Below are 19,856 nucleotides of genomic sequence, written 5' to 3'. Positions count from 1 at the left end.
GACCAATTTAAGTATTTATTCCATTTAATTATTTATCTATTATGTACGAAATAATATAATAAAAGTTATACATTAAGTTAATTTTATAAATATTTTTACCTGAAAAATTTAATGTTTAATAAATTTTAATTACTAAGTTACTAAATTTATTTTGTTAGACAAATTAATTATCACATAAAATTGTTATAAGAAATTTTACAAATCAATTTTTTTTTTATTTTTTGATAAAATTACGAACTTTTACATAAGTGAATAATTACTCATAAATTAATTAGTATTAATTTTTTATAACTAAAAATAATGGTAAAATAACTAATTAATAATATATATCAATTAAATAATTATATAAATAAAAAATTTAATTTATAATTTCACAAAATAATTTTTAAAAAGATAATTATGCATATAATAAATACTCACAAAAATATATAGTGAGTACTATGTAAATAAAGACGAATTTTTTTAACTTATTCTAATTTTTTTTTAAATTTAACAAATAATAAAATAATTTATTTTTAGTAAAAGATTCACTGAAAACTTTTTTCTACTTCAAATTTATCTAATATTTTATTATTTATCTAAATTATATTATTTTAACTAAATAAATTTTATTTTTATAATTAATTCAAATATTAAAATATTATCTTTATAATTTTTTATTTTATCTAAATTCATTTTTTTATATTTTTAAATTTAATTTTATAAATTTGTGTTAATATCAAAATATTTAAAAAAATATATTATAGATTAATAAATTTATTTTAAAAAAAATTATTCATGACTGTAATAGCACGCCAATGTAAAATAGAAGGAGAGTACTCAAAAAAAATAGAATTAGAATAATATAAGCTTTAAATTCAAAAGCCACGGAAAATATTGTTTGTATCAAAAGGTCAAATTTTAGTTACTGTAATTATATTTTGTGATAAATAAAAGACAAGTAAAATTTAGTAGTTAAATTCTATTTTTGTAGTAGTGTTATTGTGTTATCAACTGATAACAAATTAAACCCACTTTTAATTTGTCTGTTAATTTTTTTATTATTTTAGAGCATGTGCAATATTGGACCACTGCAAATTTTGTTACGTAACTTGTGATCTTACTACGGCTATTATTCTGTGCCTTTGTCCGTTTATCTGATACGCTATATATGATACAAATACGTAAGTTAGAATATTGTAAAATATTGCTGATTATCGTGAAGTTTTATATGGCTAAAAACTTCCTTTTTTAATTTCTAGAAGAATAAAATAGTTTCTGTCCCCTTAAGCATTTTATTATTGCAAAATAATAGGCCATGGACAGATAATTGATACGATTAGGCATATAGATATCAATTGCATTATATTGTTGTCTATTACGTATATACATACTGTATTTTTCTATCTCACATAGTACATAACATAAAACCAATTTTGGATGTTTCTAGTGATCAGTTTATTACGATTTTAAATTTTATTTTGTATATATATATATAATAATTTATTGACTAATATTAAATATACATTTGAATAAAATTTAAATTTGTAATAAATTATTTTTTATTTTATTAAACTAAAAATATTATTAAAAAAAATATATATAAGTGTATAACATGAAAACATCAAAGTATCTGATCCAAGATTTTAAACGAACTTGGTGTAAATGTGTTGGAAGATTATAGAACGAGACATTATTTCATCCTAAACAAAATCAACATCATTATTTAGCGATTAATTAGGTGATATTTTGAAGTGTCAGATATAATTATATTATCAAATATATTCAAGTGGCATAAATATATAATGGTGACTAGAATTATTTATTTTGTTATTCTTTTTATTTTGTACATCTTTAATTTTTTTTAAAATATAGTATCATTCTTTAAGAATAAATTTATATTTTTATAAAAGTTAATGTATCGATGAAATTGAATGAATTGAGTTCCCATTATTAAATTTTATAGTAGGTGTTGCTCTCGTTCCCATGCATCGCACTCTACCAGAATGCTCCTCCCCAAACACTTTGTCAATAGCATTATTTGTGGATGGTCCAGATTTATCTTTCTCATTTTAAGTCATAAGTACTTCAATTTGTTTCTACAGTTGATATTTTAGCAACAAAAATTTAACAAAATAACATTAAAGTTTGGCAGTTTTTGAAGTTACACTTTTTACTAAAATAGACCAAACAGTACAACTTACTGCTATATCTCTTGCTCGTAGTCAGTCACAAACAACTCATCTTTCTTATGAGTTTTTATGTACATTTCTTTACAGCTAATTTTTCGTCTAGTTTCTAAAAACTATGCAAAAGAATACAAAAAAATGTTAAAGAGCATATGATAATTTAGTAAAAATAAAAAATGAGTGATGATTCATACTATTTCATGTCTTTTTCCTTGAGATGGGTTTCGAGCCACCAATATGAAAAATTGTTTGCTTCTTGCGAACTTCCTTGTTTCTCTTACACATCTCCTGTTAAAAAAGAAAAATGAAGATTAAAAAAGTGATTACGTATTAATATTATATCCTTAAAAATTTAGCATGTTACCATTGTAGAAGGTAGAAACCGATACTGAACAAAGGATGCCCATTGATCTCCGTCTATGCCAACTGGAATATTATCAATGATTGCTTGTTTACTCATGCATGTATCATAGAACTCATAATTTAATTCTATGTTGTGACCACTTTTTTTGTAAGGCTCAATTTGCAATATCGCTTTGCAATGCCCATAGAAATTTTGAAATAAAATTTTGGCTATAAAAAAGAATCATATATAAATAACAAGATATTATTAACAATAGATAATATTAATAGGAATTTGATAAAAATAAATATTTCAAATACATACCTTCAGCAAGTTACTAAAACACTCTTCAAATCTAGATCGAAGTATACCTAAAGGTCCTGACCATTTTGAAAAAATGATTGGAAATAACTTACAATCAAATGCCAATGTTTTTAAATATCCAATAAGCGAACCTTAGGTTTCTCCAATAACTTGTTGATCTTCAAAATTTACAACAATTTGATCATTTTTAGATAAGTTATCCATTTCTTTAATTTTTAGCTTTCTAGTTTTAATAGTTCTATCTGTACTTTTATTTAAAAAATTTTAAAATAAATTAAAAATTTAAAAATAAAGTATTTACATATAAAATTAATTATATTTAAGTACATAATTACTTTTAAAATTTAAATTTTAAACATTTTACAATGGAAAGTTTTTAATATAATTGGTTGATAATATATATATATAAACAAGCATCTATACATAAATCTGGTCTTAATACTTATCGAGAATTTGACTATTCTATAACAAAAAGGAAAAGGAAAAAGACAATAAAAACAGTAATCAGACAATGCTTTGTTAACAAATTGTTAGTGAACACAAACAAGAAACTGATCTTATGTATGTTCTTTGTTTTAAAGCATCATAATTGATTTTGACAAGAGAACAATTTTAATTAATTTATATATGAAACACCACCATATGTATATATTCATCATAGTTGATATTGACAAGAGAGCAATTTTAATTCCATTGGGAGCAAGCCCAAGAAGAGTTGCAACGTGAAAACCGATCTTGGAAAAGATAGAAAAAAAGCTAAGTAGCTGGAAGTCGAGTTTGTTAACAAAGGCGAAGAGATTGGTAATTATAAAATCGGTGATAAATAGCTTGCCTATGTATTTTCTTGGCCTCTTTAAGATGCTAAAAGAAGTTGCAAAGAAAATCATACAAATGCAAAAGAGATTCTTCTGGGAAACAAAAAAGAAAAGAAATTTATGCCAACAATCAAATGGAGCACTATTCAAAAGCCTAGAGAGCATGGAGGACTTGGAGTTGGGATATAGAAATGAAAAATGCAGCCATGTTATTTAAGTGGTGGTGGAGGTACTCAGATGAAAATGCCGGTTGAAGAGCACAATGATAAAGGGTCCAATAGTCCATGGAAGGAGATTGTGAACCTTGCAAAGAAGAATGAGTTGTACAGAGAAATTTGCAAGGAGGGATTGAGAAAATGTGCTGAAAATGGTAAAGAAACAAGGTTGTGGAAAGATGTATGGGTTGGGAATGTATCACTACAAGATAAATTTCCAAGGCTATTTGCGGTTTCAAATCAGAAGAATAGTACTATATATGAGTGTGGGGTGTGGATCGGTTCATCATGAGTGTGGAGTCTCCAATGGCGAAGGAATTTCTTTGAGAGGGAGAGAGTACAAATAGAAGAATTAAATAACATTTTAGATAGTGTGTTCTTATGTGCAGGTAACAGGGATAATGCCTCATGGAGATTTAGCTCGGATGGAAGATACAATGTAAAATCATTCATCAATGTAGCGGAAGGAAAAATATATGGGGAGCCAACTATGAAGCATGTCTTTGATGATCTTTGGAGAGGGTTGGTACCACCTAGAATTGAGATGCTCGTGTGGTTTGTGATAACAGATGGGTTGAGTACAAAGGACAAACTAATAAGGAGGGAATCATAAGCCAAGGTGAAGGGACTTTGTTTTGTGTGAGAATGCCCAGGAGTCGGTAAACCACATTTTTCTTCATTGCTCTTTTTGTTCAAAATTGTGGTTTATGGCCTTGAATGCGGGTTGTGTGTGTTGGGTAGAAGTAAATGATGCTAGAACTTGGTTTGAGGGTTGGATCAATTGTGATGTGTGTAATATGTCAAAAAAATAGATTATGTTATTCTTTGCTACTTTGTGGACTGTTTGAAATTGTAGGAATAGTAAAATCTTTGAGAATAAAGTTGTTTCATGGAAAAGTGAGTGGAAAAAAGTAAAAATAATAGTAAACCAATGGTATGAGGTGAAAAAAGTGATAAGCCGTGTATATAGGAGAGAAGTGCAATTTGAAGAAGACAGGAAATGGATATGGTGGAACTGTACGTGGTATAAATAGATAGAAATATATTTTGTGTTGGTGGATATTTACAGGAACCAAATGAAGAAATACACTGTTATATGGACGATTTGGTGAGTCATGAGTCAATAGGAGATGCATTACTGGTTGGACTGCAAATGTCCTTGTAATTTGTTCTCGAAGAGGTGAGAGTAAAAGAAGAAGATGTAAAAATGATAGTTGATAATAAATACATTGTAAAGTGGCTACATGGAGATATAGATACAAATTGGGAGTTGAGATTTTTAAGAAACAAGACAAGCAACATAAAACATATATTCCAGAACACAAATGTGGAGTTCAAAGGAGAAATGAATACAAGTCAAGAAAAGAGTGGGAATCAAGGGCAATAATTGAGGACCATAGATGGATAAAGTGGGCAATAATATTCCCGGATTACTTTTGAAGAATGTTTTGATTCTGTATGTATTGTTTACTTGTTTATTAGTTTATGTTTATTGTCTAATCTGTTTTTTGTGGTTGATTTTGGTCTTTGATGGTAATGCCGAAAGGGATTAAATTTAATCACTTGACATTAGTACTCTGTATTCCCTGAAAGGGTCGAGTTGTTTACTACTGATCTAAAAAAACTTATATATGAAACACCACGTATATATTCATCAGGATGCATGTATAATTTGTCAAAGACCCTAAGTTAATAAATATTTTAGACTTGAATTTTGAAAATAACAAACTTAGAAAACCGGTATATATTATGTTTCAGATAAAAATGGTGTTCCAATATATATATATATAGTGTGGACCGAAAAAAAATAAAAGATTAAGCAGTGGAATACAATCTTGTATTAGTTTGGTCACACTTACCAATGGCCAAATTGGATTGAGATATCAATTAATTAAGAATGCAATTTGGTCACTTTAATTATTAGATATAATTATTATATTATTTAAATTATAAAGTAACTAACAAACAAGTTAATTAATTGAACATCCAAAAGAGAGAGAAAGAGAGCAATTTGCAAAAAGAGACCACACCATCATTCATATTATTTTTTTACCGACTTTTTGTTATTACTAGAGAGATGATACATAAATAACAATTTTGACCCAAAAAAAAAAAAGAAAAAAAAAAGAAAAAAGATAATGATGATTTAATGATAAATAATGTGATTTTACAAAATCTAGAACCAAGCATATATATATATATACATATATATATATAACTTTGTCGTCTAGTAATATTATATGAGTAGTACTAGTTCATATTTTCATTTTATTCCTTAGGAGTTGGGTGAAAGTTTTAAAATTTTTATTAAAAATATTTTGGGCTAGATTTTCGTACAATTGAAATTTTTATGATATGCCTCAAAATAAATAAACTTTAGGATTATTCAACCATAGCAACATAGAAAGATACATGGTCAGCATTAGACCTATACAAATTAGCATAGTGTATATTCAATTATCAATGCATCACTACTTTTCTACTTTCATCTTTTAAAGCTATCCTTAATTATTACAGTATCAATATTCATTACTAATCATAGTATAAGAATTTCAACTCTTCCTAAGGTTTCAAAAGATAAACAATTAGACATTCAATAATAATTGAGAGTTTAAAATAATCTCCTGAATATTAATATATAACTCATTTAAGTTTTTATGTCTTATCATTTTATAAATTTTTTATCACTATTACTAAGTTATTTATCACTTTACATTAGCCATGTATGGTATCAACTTATCATTTTTAGTTCTATTTAATGAACCTCTTTATGCTGCGTTGTCATTAAGACTAACCTCAATTCAGTACATGTTTTAAACAATTGTCTATAAAACTAATAAGAATATGTATATAGTACTCAATAAATTTGAAATTTAAAAAGTATTGAATCAGTACAATATCAGGAGTCTAACATTAAAGAGAGACTCAAAACAACAATTCATTCAAATGGAGAACACATTAACATAAATAAACAAAACTCTGTTAACTATCACAACAAATTCCTTTTTATTTTCTACCATACATGCAATTCAAAAATCAGTGTATGAACCTTAATAATTTTCATATGTATATGCTATCAAATTGTTACCTTTGCATAGAAGCACAGCTGCCACTGTGAACGCAAACAGCTGCAGCAATGGAGCGCAGCCAGCAGCAGCAACACGAACTGAATTGGAACGCGAACAGGAACAGCAGCAACATGCGAACGCTAACAGCAGAGCAAAACAAATGCGAGTAGCAGAGGCACAATGGTGAACAGCAGCAATCAATGAAGAAATGCAAAAAACGAAGCAGTTACAATGTTAAAAAAGTGGGAGCAGAAAAGGTTAGGAGAAAGGGAATTGGGTTTCGCGGGAAGAAATAATTTTGCGCTCCCAAATTGTGTTGGCGAATCTTTTTTAATTGAAGGATGTTAAAAATCCTGTTATTTAAAATTAAAATTTTCGCTAATAAATTTTTTAATAAAATAAAATAAAATATTTTATTTTCAAATTTAAATTTGCAGGAATTTTTTAAAACTTCCATTAACAAATTCCTATAATATAGTTTTTTTTAGTTTGTATTATTTTTATCTTTAATTTTATTATAATAATAATAAATAATCAAAAAATCACTTTAATAAATATATGCTCCTCACAATTCTTCACTTTATGATTCATTAATTATTTATTTATTATGCACGAAATAATATAATAAAAATTATACATTAAGTTAATTATGTAAATATTTTTACTGAAAAATTTAATGTTTAATAAATTTGAATTACTAAGTTACTAAAATTTTATTTCATTAAACAAATTAATTATCATATAAAATTGTTATAAAAAATTTTACAAATCAATTTTTTTATTATTTAATAAAATTACGAGCTCTACATAAGTGAGTAATTACTCAAAAATTAATTAGTATTAATTTTTATAACTAAAAATAATGATAAAATAACTAATTAATAGTATATATCAATTAAATAATAATATAAATAAAAAATTTAATTTATAATTTCATAAAATAATATTTGAAAAGATAATTATGCATATAATAAGTACTCACAAAAATACGTAGTGAGTACTAAATTATGTAAATAAAGACAATTTTTTTAGCTTATTCTCATTTTTTTAAATCTAACAAATAATAAAATAATTTATTTTTAGTAATAGATTCATTGAAAACTTTTTTTATTTAAAATTTATTTAATTTTTTATTATTTATCCAAATTATATTATTTTAACTAAATAAATTTTATCTTTATAATTAATTCAAATATTAAAATATTATTTTTATAATTTTTTATTTTATCTAAATTTATTTTTTATATTTTTAGATTTAATTTCATAAATTTGTGTTAATATCTGAATATTTAAAAAAATTTATTCATGACGGTTATGACTCGTCAACATAAGATAGGAGAGTACTAAAAAAATGGAATTAGAGGAGTATAAATTTCAAATTTAAAAGATCAAATTTTAACTATTATAATCATGTTTTGTGATAAATAAAAGACACGCTAATTTATTTTTATCATAATTATTTAACATTGGTAGTTAGCATTTAGTAGCTAAATTCTATTTTTGTAGTAGTGTTATTGTATTATCAACTGATAACAAATTAAATCTACTTTTAATTTGTCTGTTAATTTTTTTTATTATTTTAGAGCATGTGCAATCTTGGACTACTGCAAATTTTTTTATGTAGCTTGTAATCTTATTATGTCTGTTATTTTACACTTTTGTTAGCGTGTGATCTTATTATGTTTGTTATTTTATATTTTTGTCAGTTTATCTGATACGTTATATATGATGCACATACAGTCACCAAAAAAAAAATATATGATGCACATACGTAAGTCAGAATATTACAAAATATAATAAATCAATGCTCCTTGCCACAAAAAAAAGCAGTTCGTTGATTATCGTGAAGTTTTATATTGCTGAAAACTTCCTTTAATTTCTAAGAGAGTAAAATTGTTTCTATCCCCCTTAAGCATTTTATTATTGTAAAATAATAGGCCATGAATATATTAATTGCATTGTATTGTTGCCTATCATGTATACACACACTGTGTGTATGTTTGTATCTCACATAGTACATAATATAAAATCAACTTTGGACGTTACTAGTGATCAGTTTATTAGAATTTTAAATTTTATTTTATATATATATAATAATTTATTGACTAATATTAAATATATATTTAAATAAAATTTAAATTTATAATAAATTATTTTTTATTCTATTAAACTAAAAATATTACGAAAAAATATATATATAAATATATAACATATAATATAAAAAATATCAAGTATTCTGATTTAAGAGTTTGAACGGACTTGGTGTAAATGTGTTCAAAGATGATAGAATGAGACATTATTTCATCCTAAACAAAATCAACAACATTATTTACCAATTAATTATATATTTAAAGGGTCAGATACAATTATATTTTCAAATATATTCAAGTGCCATAAAAATATAATAGTAAGTAGAATTATTTATTTTGCTATTCTTTCTATTTTGTACATCTTAAATTTTTTTAAATATAGTATCATTCTTTAAAAATAAATCTATATTTTAATAAAAGTTAATGTATGGATGAAGTTGAATGAATTGAGTTTCAATGGCCATGATTAAATATAGTGGACAAGATATATTCAAATATATTCAAGTGATTAGAAGTATATGACAGCAAGTAGAATTGTTTGTTTTGTTATTTTTTTATTTTGTACATCTTTACCTTTCTTGAATATAGTATCATTTCTTAAAAAAATTATACTTTAATAAAACTTGAGGTATCAGTGAAATTTAACGAATCGATGAGTTCTCACACTTAAATCGGTGAGATTAAATGAATCGAATTTTCATACTTAAATCCCATGAACTAGATATGCTCAAATATATTCAAATAGCTTGAAGCATGATAGCGAGTAGAGTTGTGTCACCCCTGATCAAGAAATAAAAGGATAAACAAGATAAAAACTTAAATTGAATAAAAAAAATAAATTGTAATTGAAATAGAAACAAAAAAAAATGGATTGAAATTGAGTACAAAAAAATCACTCTATTATTTACCCAATTTCATGACGTAACAAGATAGAGACTCCTCAATCTAACTTATCAACGCCATAGTTTGATAATTGAACCGAAGGTACTCCTCAATCCCTTCTGCCCAATTCTCCGATGCAACAAGAGAGGGACTCATCAACCTCAATTGTCCACACCATAGTTTCATCGCGAAACTAAAAAGGAGTTTTCAAACTTCTAAATTATTCTATATTACCACTACCATAGTTTATGAGGTATTTATAACCTCTTATTAGGTTAAAACATAGAAAATCCTAAAGTCACAAACATAAGGCCCAATCTAGTAATTAAATAAACAAAATCAAAATACATCAAATTAAATTAAAACATTCTAAAAATATAAATTAATATCTTCTAAATAACACTTGAAAACTCTTCATATCACGAACATTTGAAGCACATATCATTCTCCCCCTCTTAAAAAAAATCGACTTCAAATCTTGTACGTGGAAAAATAGTATATGAAGAGGACAATAATTACAAGAAAGATAATTTTTTTGTCTTATTTTCTTTCTCTTTTTGTATATTTTTCATTTTTTGGCACTGTATGCTTTTTTTTTAAACAATAAAATTAACAATAATAAAATACAAACGAAAAACAAAAACTCAAGAATATAAAAAAAGACGCGACAGACATTGAACTTTTTTTATGATAAAAGAAGAACAAATATAAATTAATAAGAATTAATCTAATACCTAAACTCTGATACCAAATGATAAAGAAATAAAAGATAAACAAGACAAGAATTGAAATTGAATAGAAAAAATAAATTGTAATTGAATTAAAAACAAAAAAAGATAGACTGGAATTGAATACAAAGAGAATCACTATACTTTCTATCTAATTTCTTGACGAAACAAGAAAGGGACTCCTCGGTCTAACTTATCAACGCCATAGTTTGGGAATTGAATCGAAGAGACTCCTCAACTTTTTACCCAATTCTCCGATTTAATAAGACAGGGACTCCTCAATCTCAATTGTCCACACCATGGTTTCTTCAAGAAACCAAAAAGGGTTTTCAAACCTCTAAAGCATTCTATAATATGACTACCCTAGTTTATGAGGTATTTATAACCTCTTATTAAGTTAAAATATAGAAAATCCTAAACCCACAAACATAAGGCCAATCTAATAATTAAATAAACAAAATCAAAATGCATCAAATTAAATTAAAATATTCTAAAAATATAAATTAATATCTTTTAAATAATACTTAAATTCTTCATATCACGAACATTTAAAGCACGTATCACTCCTTCTGTTTTGTACATCTTTAATTTTCTTTAATATAGTATCATTCTTTTAAAAAAATTTCATCCTTTAATAAATCTTGAGGTATCAGTGAGGTTGAATGAATCGAGTTTCCATATTTAAATCCCATAGATTAAATATGCTCAAATATATTCAAATGACGTGAAGCATATAACTGCAAGTAGAATTATTTGCTTTGTCATTCCCTCTGTTTTATACATCTTTAATTTCCTTAAGTATAGTATTGTTTTTTCAAAAAAAAATTATATTTTAATAAAACTTGAGGTATCAGTGAGGTCGAATAATCGAATTCCCATACTTAAATTCCATGGACCAGATATGCTCAAATATATTCAAGCGGCGTGAAACATACAACAGCGTACAGAATTGTTTTCTTTGTCATTCTCTCTGTTTTCTACATCTTTAATTTCCTTGAATATAGTATCATTCTCTTGAAAAAAAACTAATATTTTAATAAAATTTGAGGTATCAGTTGAATGAATCAAAATTCCCTACTTAAATTGGTGAGATTGAATGAATAGAGTTTCCATGCTTAAATTTTATGGACCAAATATGCTTAAATATATTCAGGTAGTGTGAAGCATAAAACAACATGCAGAATTGTTTGCTTTGTTATTCCCTTTATTTTATACATCTTTAATTTCCTTAAATATAGTATTATTTTTTTTGAAAAAAATCTATATTTTAATAAAATTTGAGGTATCAGCGAGATTGAATAAATTGAATTCCCATATTTAAATTGGTAAAGTTGAATAAATCTTTAATTTTCTTGAATATAGTATCATTCTTTTAAAAAAATTTCACACTTTAATAAAAATTTGAAGTATCGATAAAATTGACTAGATATTTTTGAATATATTCAAGTGGTACAAAATATATAACAAAGAGAATTATTTGTTTTGTTACTCAATGTTTTATTTTGTTAGAGTTTTTGTTTTGTACATTTTTAATTTCTTTAAACATAGTATTATTTTTTTTAGAAAATCTATGTTTCAATAATACTTGAGATATTAGTGAGGTTGATTCCAATATTCCATGGTTGGTGGAAAAAAGAAAATTGCGAGACGCCTTAAAAAGGTGGGAAAAGAAAGTGCATGTAAAAGCTAAGCAAACTAGCAAAGTTTTTGTGGTTAGGTTATTATATTCAGTCATACTACATATACAAGTCTTTTTAGTTTACAAGTTTTACAAGTTGGGCCAAACCCAACAGAAGCTACGCTCACCCACAAAAGCGTGTTAACACGTGCATCACGTTTCCAAAGCGTTCCCTCACTATTAAGAACGACTCTTCTTCTTCTTCCTCGATGAAAATCATAACTGTCATTTTTTCTTCGCGTTTCTCCTCCTCCTCCTCCTTTTCTTTCTTCTTCTTTTTTTTTCTTTGTGTTTCTCCTCCTTTTTCTTTGCGTGTTTCATCTTCATCATCGTGTTTCTCCTCATTCTTCTTTTGATTTTGCAACATTATGTATTTTTTTATTCTTTGTTTGATTTTTTCTTCCAAAAAAGAATTATGAGAATATGAAATAAGAAGATGAAGAAGAACAGCAGAAGATGAAGAGGAGGAAGATGAAGAGTTCTGAATTATGCAAAACTTATCAGAATAAAAATACATCCAAAATTTCTTAAAATACACCCAAATATCTTCGTATTACACCCAAATATTTTCGTTTTACACCCAAATTTACTGCAAATACAGAAATGAGTTATGCTACGTGTACACTAAAATCAGCCACCAAAGTCAGCCATCAGTATAAAATACATATTGGAATACAAATATACATTGAAAATAAATTAAACCACACATGTATTTATACACAAATACATTGGTGCCTGATTTTAGTGGTTGATTTTAGTATACAAATAGTATTTTTGTACAGAAAAATATTTCCTCTAATGCTGTATTTTTTTCTTCTTCTTTTCCTTATTTTTTTTTTTTAGTTAAATGAATGTAAGTTCATCCTTTTCCAAATAATTTTGGAGCATTATGTGTTTCTTCTTCTTCTTCTTCTTCTTCTTCTTCTTCTTCTTCTTTGTTTGATTTTTTGTTTCTATTTTTGTTAAGAGAGTAAAACAAGAAGACACTTGAAAAGGTAAAACAAAAAGGAAAAGATGAATAAGAAATAAAGAAGAAGATGGTGATGATGATGAAGAAAAAAAGAAGCACCAGAAGATGAGGAGGAGGAAGAGAAAAATTTCTAAACTATGCAGAACTTATCAGAATAAAACTACACCCAAAATTCCTTAAAATACATCTAAATATCTTCGTATTACACCCAAATTTGGTGTAAATACAGAAATGAATTGTGCTACGTATACACTAAAATTAGCCACCAGTATAAAATACATACTGGAATACAAATATACATTGAAAATGAATTAAACTACACATGTATTTATACATAAATACATTGGTGACTGATTTTAGTAGCTGATTTTAGTGTATAAATATCATTTTTGTACAGAAAAATGTTTCCTTTAATGATACATCTTTTTCTTCTGAATTGAATCACACATTAGCCACTTGATTGGATTCAAAACAATAAAAGAAGGAGAAGACTTGTAAAGACTTGTATGAGAAAAACGTTTGTATGTGGAGAACAAACTGCTCATCAATACCATAAAGGGGCTGCAAAATATACCAAAAATACACCACATTAAAACAAGCATAAAGTATAGAATGCAAATAGAACTATAAAACCATCATAAAAAATAACAAAAATCAGATTCATAAATCATCATTAAATAGAAACTAAAATAATTCAACTAAAAGAATAAGACAATTCACCCTCAATTAGATGAAAAGTCATAAACTGTAAATACACCCAAACTTTCCTAAAATACACCCAAATATTCCTTATTTACACCCGAACATCTGATATAAAATGCAGAAAATTCATCAGAACTAGTACATTAGATTCAATTCAAACAAGGAATAATAAACAGCAAATTTCACAGACAAGGTTCACGCATTATTCAACTACACAATTATAAACTACTAACTGGATTCAAATTCAAATTCAGTTATTAACTAGAATTAAACTACACCTCAGGAACTTCATTGGATTCAAATTCAAAATCCACTTTGCTCTGATTCAGCTGATAATCTGAAGTTGAATCATCCATTATCTTCAAAACGATTTCAGAACTTAATTTCAGAAACAATGAAAAACTAGAAAAATGAAGAAAGAGAACAAAAAGAAAAACTTACGTAAACGGCGAAGGAGAAAGGAAAGAGAAACGCACAAAAGAGATAGAAGAGAAAAGACAAGAAAATGTAGAAGGAAATCAAAAAAGAAAACGAAATCCTTTCGAAAAAAGAAGTTATATATTTACGCATTGATTGATTGAAAAATTTGTTAAAGAGGCGCGTGAAACATACATGCAATAAGAGACACGTTTTAGGGATTAGGAATTTTCAGAACTTATATAACTTATACAGTAAAAAAGCTTGTACGGAAGATTAATCTTACTATATTATTCCGAAATAGAATTTGAAACCAAGAACTTAAATAAATTCCAAAATCCTAATAATTAACCTTTCTATGTTTATAAATCAATGTTGACATCATTGATAGCGACCGAAATTGAGACAAATCTACATATTCAAAATCATTGGAACTTCACATTTTATAGCAGCGGAAAGTGAAAATGAAACATTAGAACACGTTTTAGAACAACTAGTTTCATCAAACATTTTGCTTCAATATGAGGATCATTGAGGACAGATCAGAGGAAGGGTAATTTCATTTCATTTGTCAATTTCTAGTTCCACCTTCTAGGGAGGAACATGGATCGCGCAACAAATTTATTTGCCAACTAATAATAATCCACATCTTAGAATTTTGACCCACTTAAAGTAGAAAACAACATACTACTTCACAATAGAAAAAGACATGAGAGCTATGCATGAGGTAATTCCATTGAAAGTTTTTCTTTTCATTAGGAAATTGCCTTCAAATATTACAATAGCAAAATCCAATGAAAAAGAAAAAAAAGAAAAACCACAAACCCACAACACAATTTACAATTTATAGTATTTATAGTTAATAATATTGGATGAAAATAACGACCAAATTAAAGCCACGCCAATATAAACAGACCCTTGATCCTAGATAACCAACCCAACAAACCCACACAAAAAAGGGGAAAATAACCGCAAAAATATAAACTGGTTGAGGGCTTCCTCTTAATCAACTAATCAAGTAATAACCATGATTGCAATCAGCATAGCGACGGTTCAACTTGTCCATGTTGAGAAAAGGAACCTCCCTTCTTTTGACCGCAAAGTATAGCAATAAAATTACTTGTTGCACCTACTCTTCTGTCTATAACTCTAATCCACTCTTTTTTTTTCTTTTTTCTGAAATTTTGAGTATTTTGTTGAGGTTGAATCTAAGCAGCTGAGGCCGAAGCGACATAGTGAACTTCGGCAGCCTCAGAAAGTACATGCACGAATGGATCAGCTTCGTCACTGGATAGCGGCGGTTTCTTGTAATCAAGGGATGCATCATAATAGACATCCCACCATTTCTTCACCAACATCTTTATGTCCTCCCTCTGCATATTTTCTTCCTTTCCCGTATACCTCCATGGTTTGGATCCCTGAATACATAACCCCACCATCTTTAATCAATAATTCAATCAACCAATATTTCACTGTTAATAACAGTTAAACGAATTGAAGTTGAATGAGTTAATACAACATACCGCTGCACAGTAGTGAACAACTTTGACTTTATCAAGGTCAACATTTTCAGGGTGGCGCCAGAGCATGGCGAGAACAAGGTTATAAACCAAGGGAATGGGCTGGTAAATGTCCTTGAAATACATGTTGAGGAAATCCTGCTCCGCAAAGGGAGTAGGAGGTGTGATCTGGAGTTTTCTGAGAAGGTCGTGGTAAGTTTCCATGGATGGCTCAAACACGAACATGCCAGCGTTGAAGTACAGGGACGGTGGTTGACCCAACTCTTCAGGCCATTGCACCTTGTCAGGGCACTGCTGGCAGTAACCGATCTTGTATTGAGGGCTGTGACTCCATGTCTTCTCGCAGAAGCAATCCATTACAGCGTAGAACTTTCCATCTGGAAGATCAAACAAGTGATCTATGTTCTCATATACCTCAATGTCTCCATCCAAGTATATCATCTTACTGTACTCCACAAACTACACCATAACAAAGAGGTTTTCGTAAAAAAAAAATGATACACAACTAAATTATTATATGACAAAAAACAATAAGCGAACATTTCCCTTACATACCTCCCAGATACGGAGCTTGGAGTAGTTGATGACATAATAGGCCATGGCGAACTGAGTCTGGTTCTCAGGAGGGTAAACCGGTTCGATCTCGCGAACTATACAACCTTGTGACTCAAGTATCTGACGGTGCTCCTCCGGCACGTCGGGGAGGATCGCCACCACCAGAGGGTAAGCTGACTTGACCTTGCGGAGGCCTTTGGCCAGTCCAACAACACCTTTGACGTAGTCACCATTTCCGGCGAGGAAAGTGACGTAGGCTCGCCTGGGGAGTGTGGTGGCAGTTTTCGCGGTGAAGGCGGAAGCAGCAGCGGCGGTTGGAACAAGCTCAGGAGGTGCCATAGTTGATGGTGAAGAAAAAGAAAGGAAGGGAATTAGGCTTTGTTTGGTAGCGTGATTGTTTTACTGAATGCTATGTTGGTGATTCTCGACAATAGAGCGCGGTTATTGCTATATGTGTGTGTGTATATATAAAGAAAGGAAGGAGGAGGAGGTGGGGGTATTTTTATTCGTGTTTGTTTGATCATGCAATTTTGGACGATCCTGTGATCTGGTTCGTCCACGTGTTACAGGAAAGTGATCTGACGGTGAAGGGTACGTTATGGGAAGTTTCTGGAAAGGGCAACCCGTGGGTGGAAAGCGCTAGAATTGCCTGGGGATCCCAATATTCAATGCAGATTCTTATGCAGTAAACTCTAATTTTTGCCATTCACCGAATATCAAGCAAACAGATTCAAATAAGGATTTCAAAGGATATCGTTTAAGAATATAAAAAAGGAAAATCTTTTCAATAATAGTTTTTTTTAGAATGCTTTATAGAAATTGCTATATTTAAAAAAAATTAATACTAAATCAATGTATTTAGGATATATGTGTTGTTAATTTTAATACGAGGAATGTTAAGGCCAGTAATTTTTGTGATTTGTAGTCATCAAATAATCATTAATAATAGTTTTAATGGTGTGAGATTGGTGTGGGATTTCATCCAATAGCTCACTTTTCTTTGCTGGTTACATGCTGGTCAGAATTTAATAAAGTTGCTGCTCCCTAAACGTTTTCTTTTAATATATGCATAATGATTATTGGAGTATTAGGGGATACCAAATTTTGTAATTTGTAATTATCAATTAGTTATTATTAATTTTTTTAATAATGTCATTAATTAGTCATTATTAGTATTTTTAATGGTGTAAGATTATATATAATAATATAAAATTACTCACTTTTATTTTCCTAGTTAAATGCTGACCAAATTTTAATAAAAATACTAACCTCCTAAACTTTCTCTAATGATTAATATATTAAATATACTAATTATATAATGTGTATATTAAAATTTAATTAGCTAACAAGTTATAGCTTAAACGACATAATTTCCTCATATTTATCTAAAAATCGTGGATTTGAATCTCCTTGTCTTTGGTAAAAAAAATATTAAAATTTAACTATAAATCAATTATCACATATATAAATTTCTATTTAGTATCTTGTAATTTTTTTTATTATATTAATATAAATAAGTTTGATTATTGATTGCTACAATTTGATTATTTAATTAAAATATATATAAAAAATAATATGTTTAAAATATACATAATACAAAATATTTAATTTAGTGATTATTTTTGTCATCTATATATTATTTTTTTAATGTATAAAAAAATTGAAGAATTGACCCACATTATCTGTAGAAACTAGAAAGTATTCTTGCCCATTATTTTAAAAATAGTTATGAGCAAAACAATTTAAATAATGATAGTCATAAATAATACATAAAACACAAATAAATTGCACATGCATTCTATTAGAGTTTCATATCAACTAAAGATATTATTTCCAAATCTTGGACAATTTTGATATATTATATCTTAGAAATACTTGATTATTCTTCTTGTAATCATTTCCGTAATTATCTAAATTGTGAAGTCACTGGAACATTGAAGGAAGTCAGTACAAGATAGTGTGATAGAAGTAGAACAATGAATTTAGACGAGAGTACACAACGGAGTGCACAAATCAAAATAAAATATAAATGGCTACAAATGGATATATAAAACATCAACTATAATATTATAGTAAGGTGGATACTACAGTGAAAATTTTATAATTATTTTTATGTGAATATATTTTTTTTTTTATTTTTAGATGATAGATTGTATGGTTAGATTTTAATATTTATAAAAATATTATTTTTATTTAAAGTGTAGCTAAATAAATAAACCACACTTTTAACCAAAACATCTTCGTAAAAAAATATTTTTACCATTTTCATTATAATATTCACTTTATAGTAATAGTAGTAGCATCAAATTTGTGGTTGCCAGGGTCAAGTTGGTGTGCCATGTCATGATCTGACATCATCAAGTTTTTGAGTGTCAGGAGTAGCCACGTGGACTCCAATCTTGAACATTCTAGCTCACGCACACTCTTTGAGGACTATCGTATGATATAACCTTGTACAAAATTTGAGACCATTCGTTCTTTAATAAGCACTGTATGCTATCTATGTCACTTTGGGCATACTCCTTATTTCTAATTGCATAAAAAGAATATTGAAAATGACGCTATTATGTGGAAGCACTAAGCACGCTTAGGGTTATTTCTTGCCATGGCCTCTGTGAGCTTCGAGTTCATCTTAAGTGCCCCTAATTAATCCGTTTAATGTTATCTTACCATGGTTTTTTTTATCTAACTATAAAAATTCATATGCAGTAAATTTTACATAAAATTAATAATTAAAAATTGTTAAATAAAAATTTAGTCAAATTATTATTTAACGATTTTTAACTATCAACTTCTAATTATATATATTCTTGTGATTTAAGTACATTTCATAAAAATATTAGGATAAAAATTATTTGCGATTCCATATAAAAAATGGGAATATCTAAGAGCAAAATTTTTCCGTCAGAACGAAATTGGAACTTTTTTTTTTTTTTTTAACAGAACGAAATTCGAACTTGTGATTTTAACAAAAGTCAGTTTTTCTTTTTTGGACAAGGATAAAAGTCACCTTATGTATCAATTGCGCTAAAGATTTTTTTTCCTTTTTTCTTTTGGGTTAGAATTATACTAAAGGCTTACACGGCAATAATATCTGTTGATTGCGTCTTTTTTTTGGGTTCATTCTGGGAATTGCTTTAACAAAAATGGCCTATATATATTGCCTGACTTCTGAATTATATGGACCTTTCCCGAAGTGGGCCTTAAATTAAACACATAATTAGTATGAATATAAGGATAAACCCGCATCTCTAATTATTTAAACTCTACCTCTTCTGATAAAACTGTTAAAAAAAGAAAATCCCTTAAGTTGTATTTATTTTTAAGGGCAGGATATTAAAGACATAAAAACACAAAATTATATTTAGTAGATGAGATATG

General features: G+C 27.7%; 1 protein-coding gene across 1 annotated transcript; it reads right to left on the bottom strand.

Annotated features, from left to right (window-relative positions):
* Window positions 1-15,117: 15,117 nt before the first annotated feature.
* Window positions 15,118-17,183, bottom strand: LOC107646049 (galactinol synthase 1). Its single transcript, XM_016350240.3, has 3 exons — window positions 16,476-17,183; window positions 15,924-16,379; window positions 15,118-15,818 (listed from the first exon to the last, which is right to left on the bottom strand). Exons 1-3 carry the CDS (start codon window positions 16,812-16,814, stop codon window positions 15,609-15,611), a joined length of 1,005 nt encoding a protein of 334 aa, XP_016205726.1. The 5' UTR covers window positions 16,815-17,183; the 3' UTR covers window positions 15,118-15,608.
* Between the last annotated feature and the right edge of the window lie 2,673 nt (window positions 17,184-19,856).

Source organism: Arachis ipaensis, chromosome B6, assembly GCF_059453495.1.
Source record: "Arachis ipaensis isolate K30076 ecotype BB chromosome B6, ASM5945349v1, whole genome shotgun sequence".
NCBI classification, from domain to species: domain Eukaryota; kingdom Viridiplantae; phylum Streptophyta; class Magnoliopsida; order Fabales; family Fabaceae; genus Arachis; species Arachis ipaensis.
This window is presented reverse-complemented; position numbering and strand designations above follow the sequence as displayed.

Excerpts from the sequence above, each read along its gene's own strand:
- LOC107646049 (XM_016350240.3), bottom strand. The coding sequence starts at position 16,814 with ATGGCACCTCCTGAGCTTGTTCCAACCGCCGCTGCTGCTTCCGCCTTC. Across the intron at positions 16,380-16,475 it reads CCAAGCTCCGTATCTGGGAG|TTTGTGGAGTACAGTAAGAT; the intron begins GTATGTAAGGGA and ends GTTATGGTGTAG. Across the intron at positions 15,819-15,923 it reads TTGTTCACTACTGTGCAGCG|GGATCCAAACCATGGAGGTA; the intron begins GTATGTTGTATT and ends TTATGTATTCAG.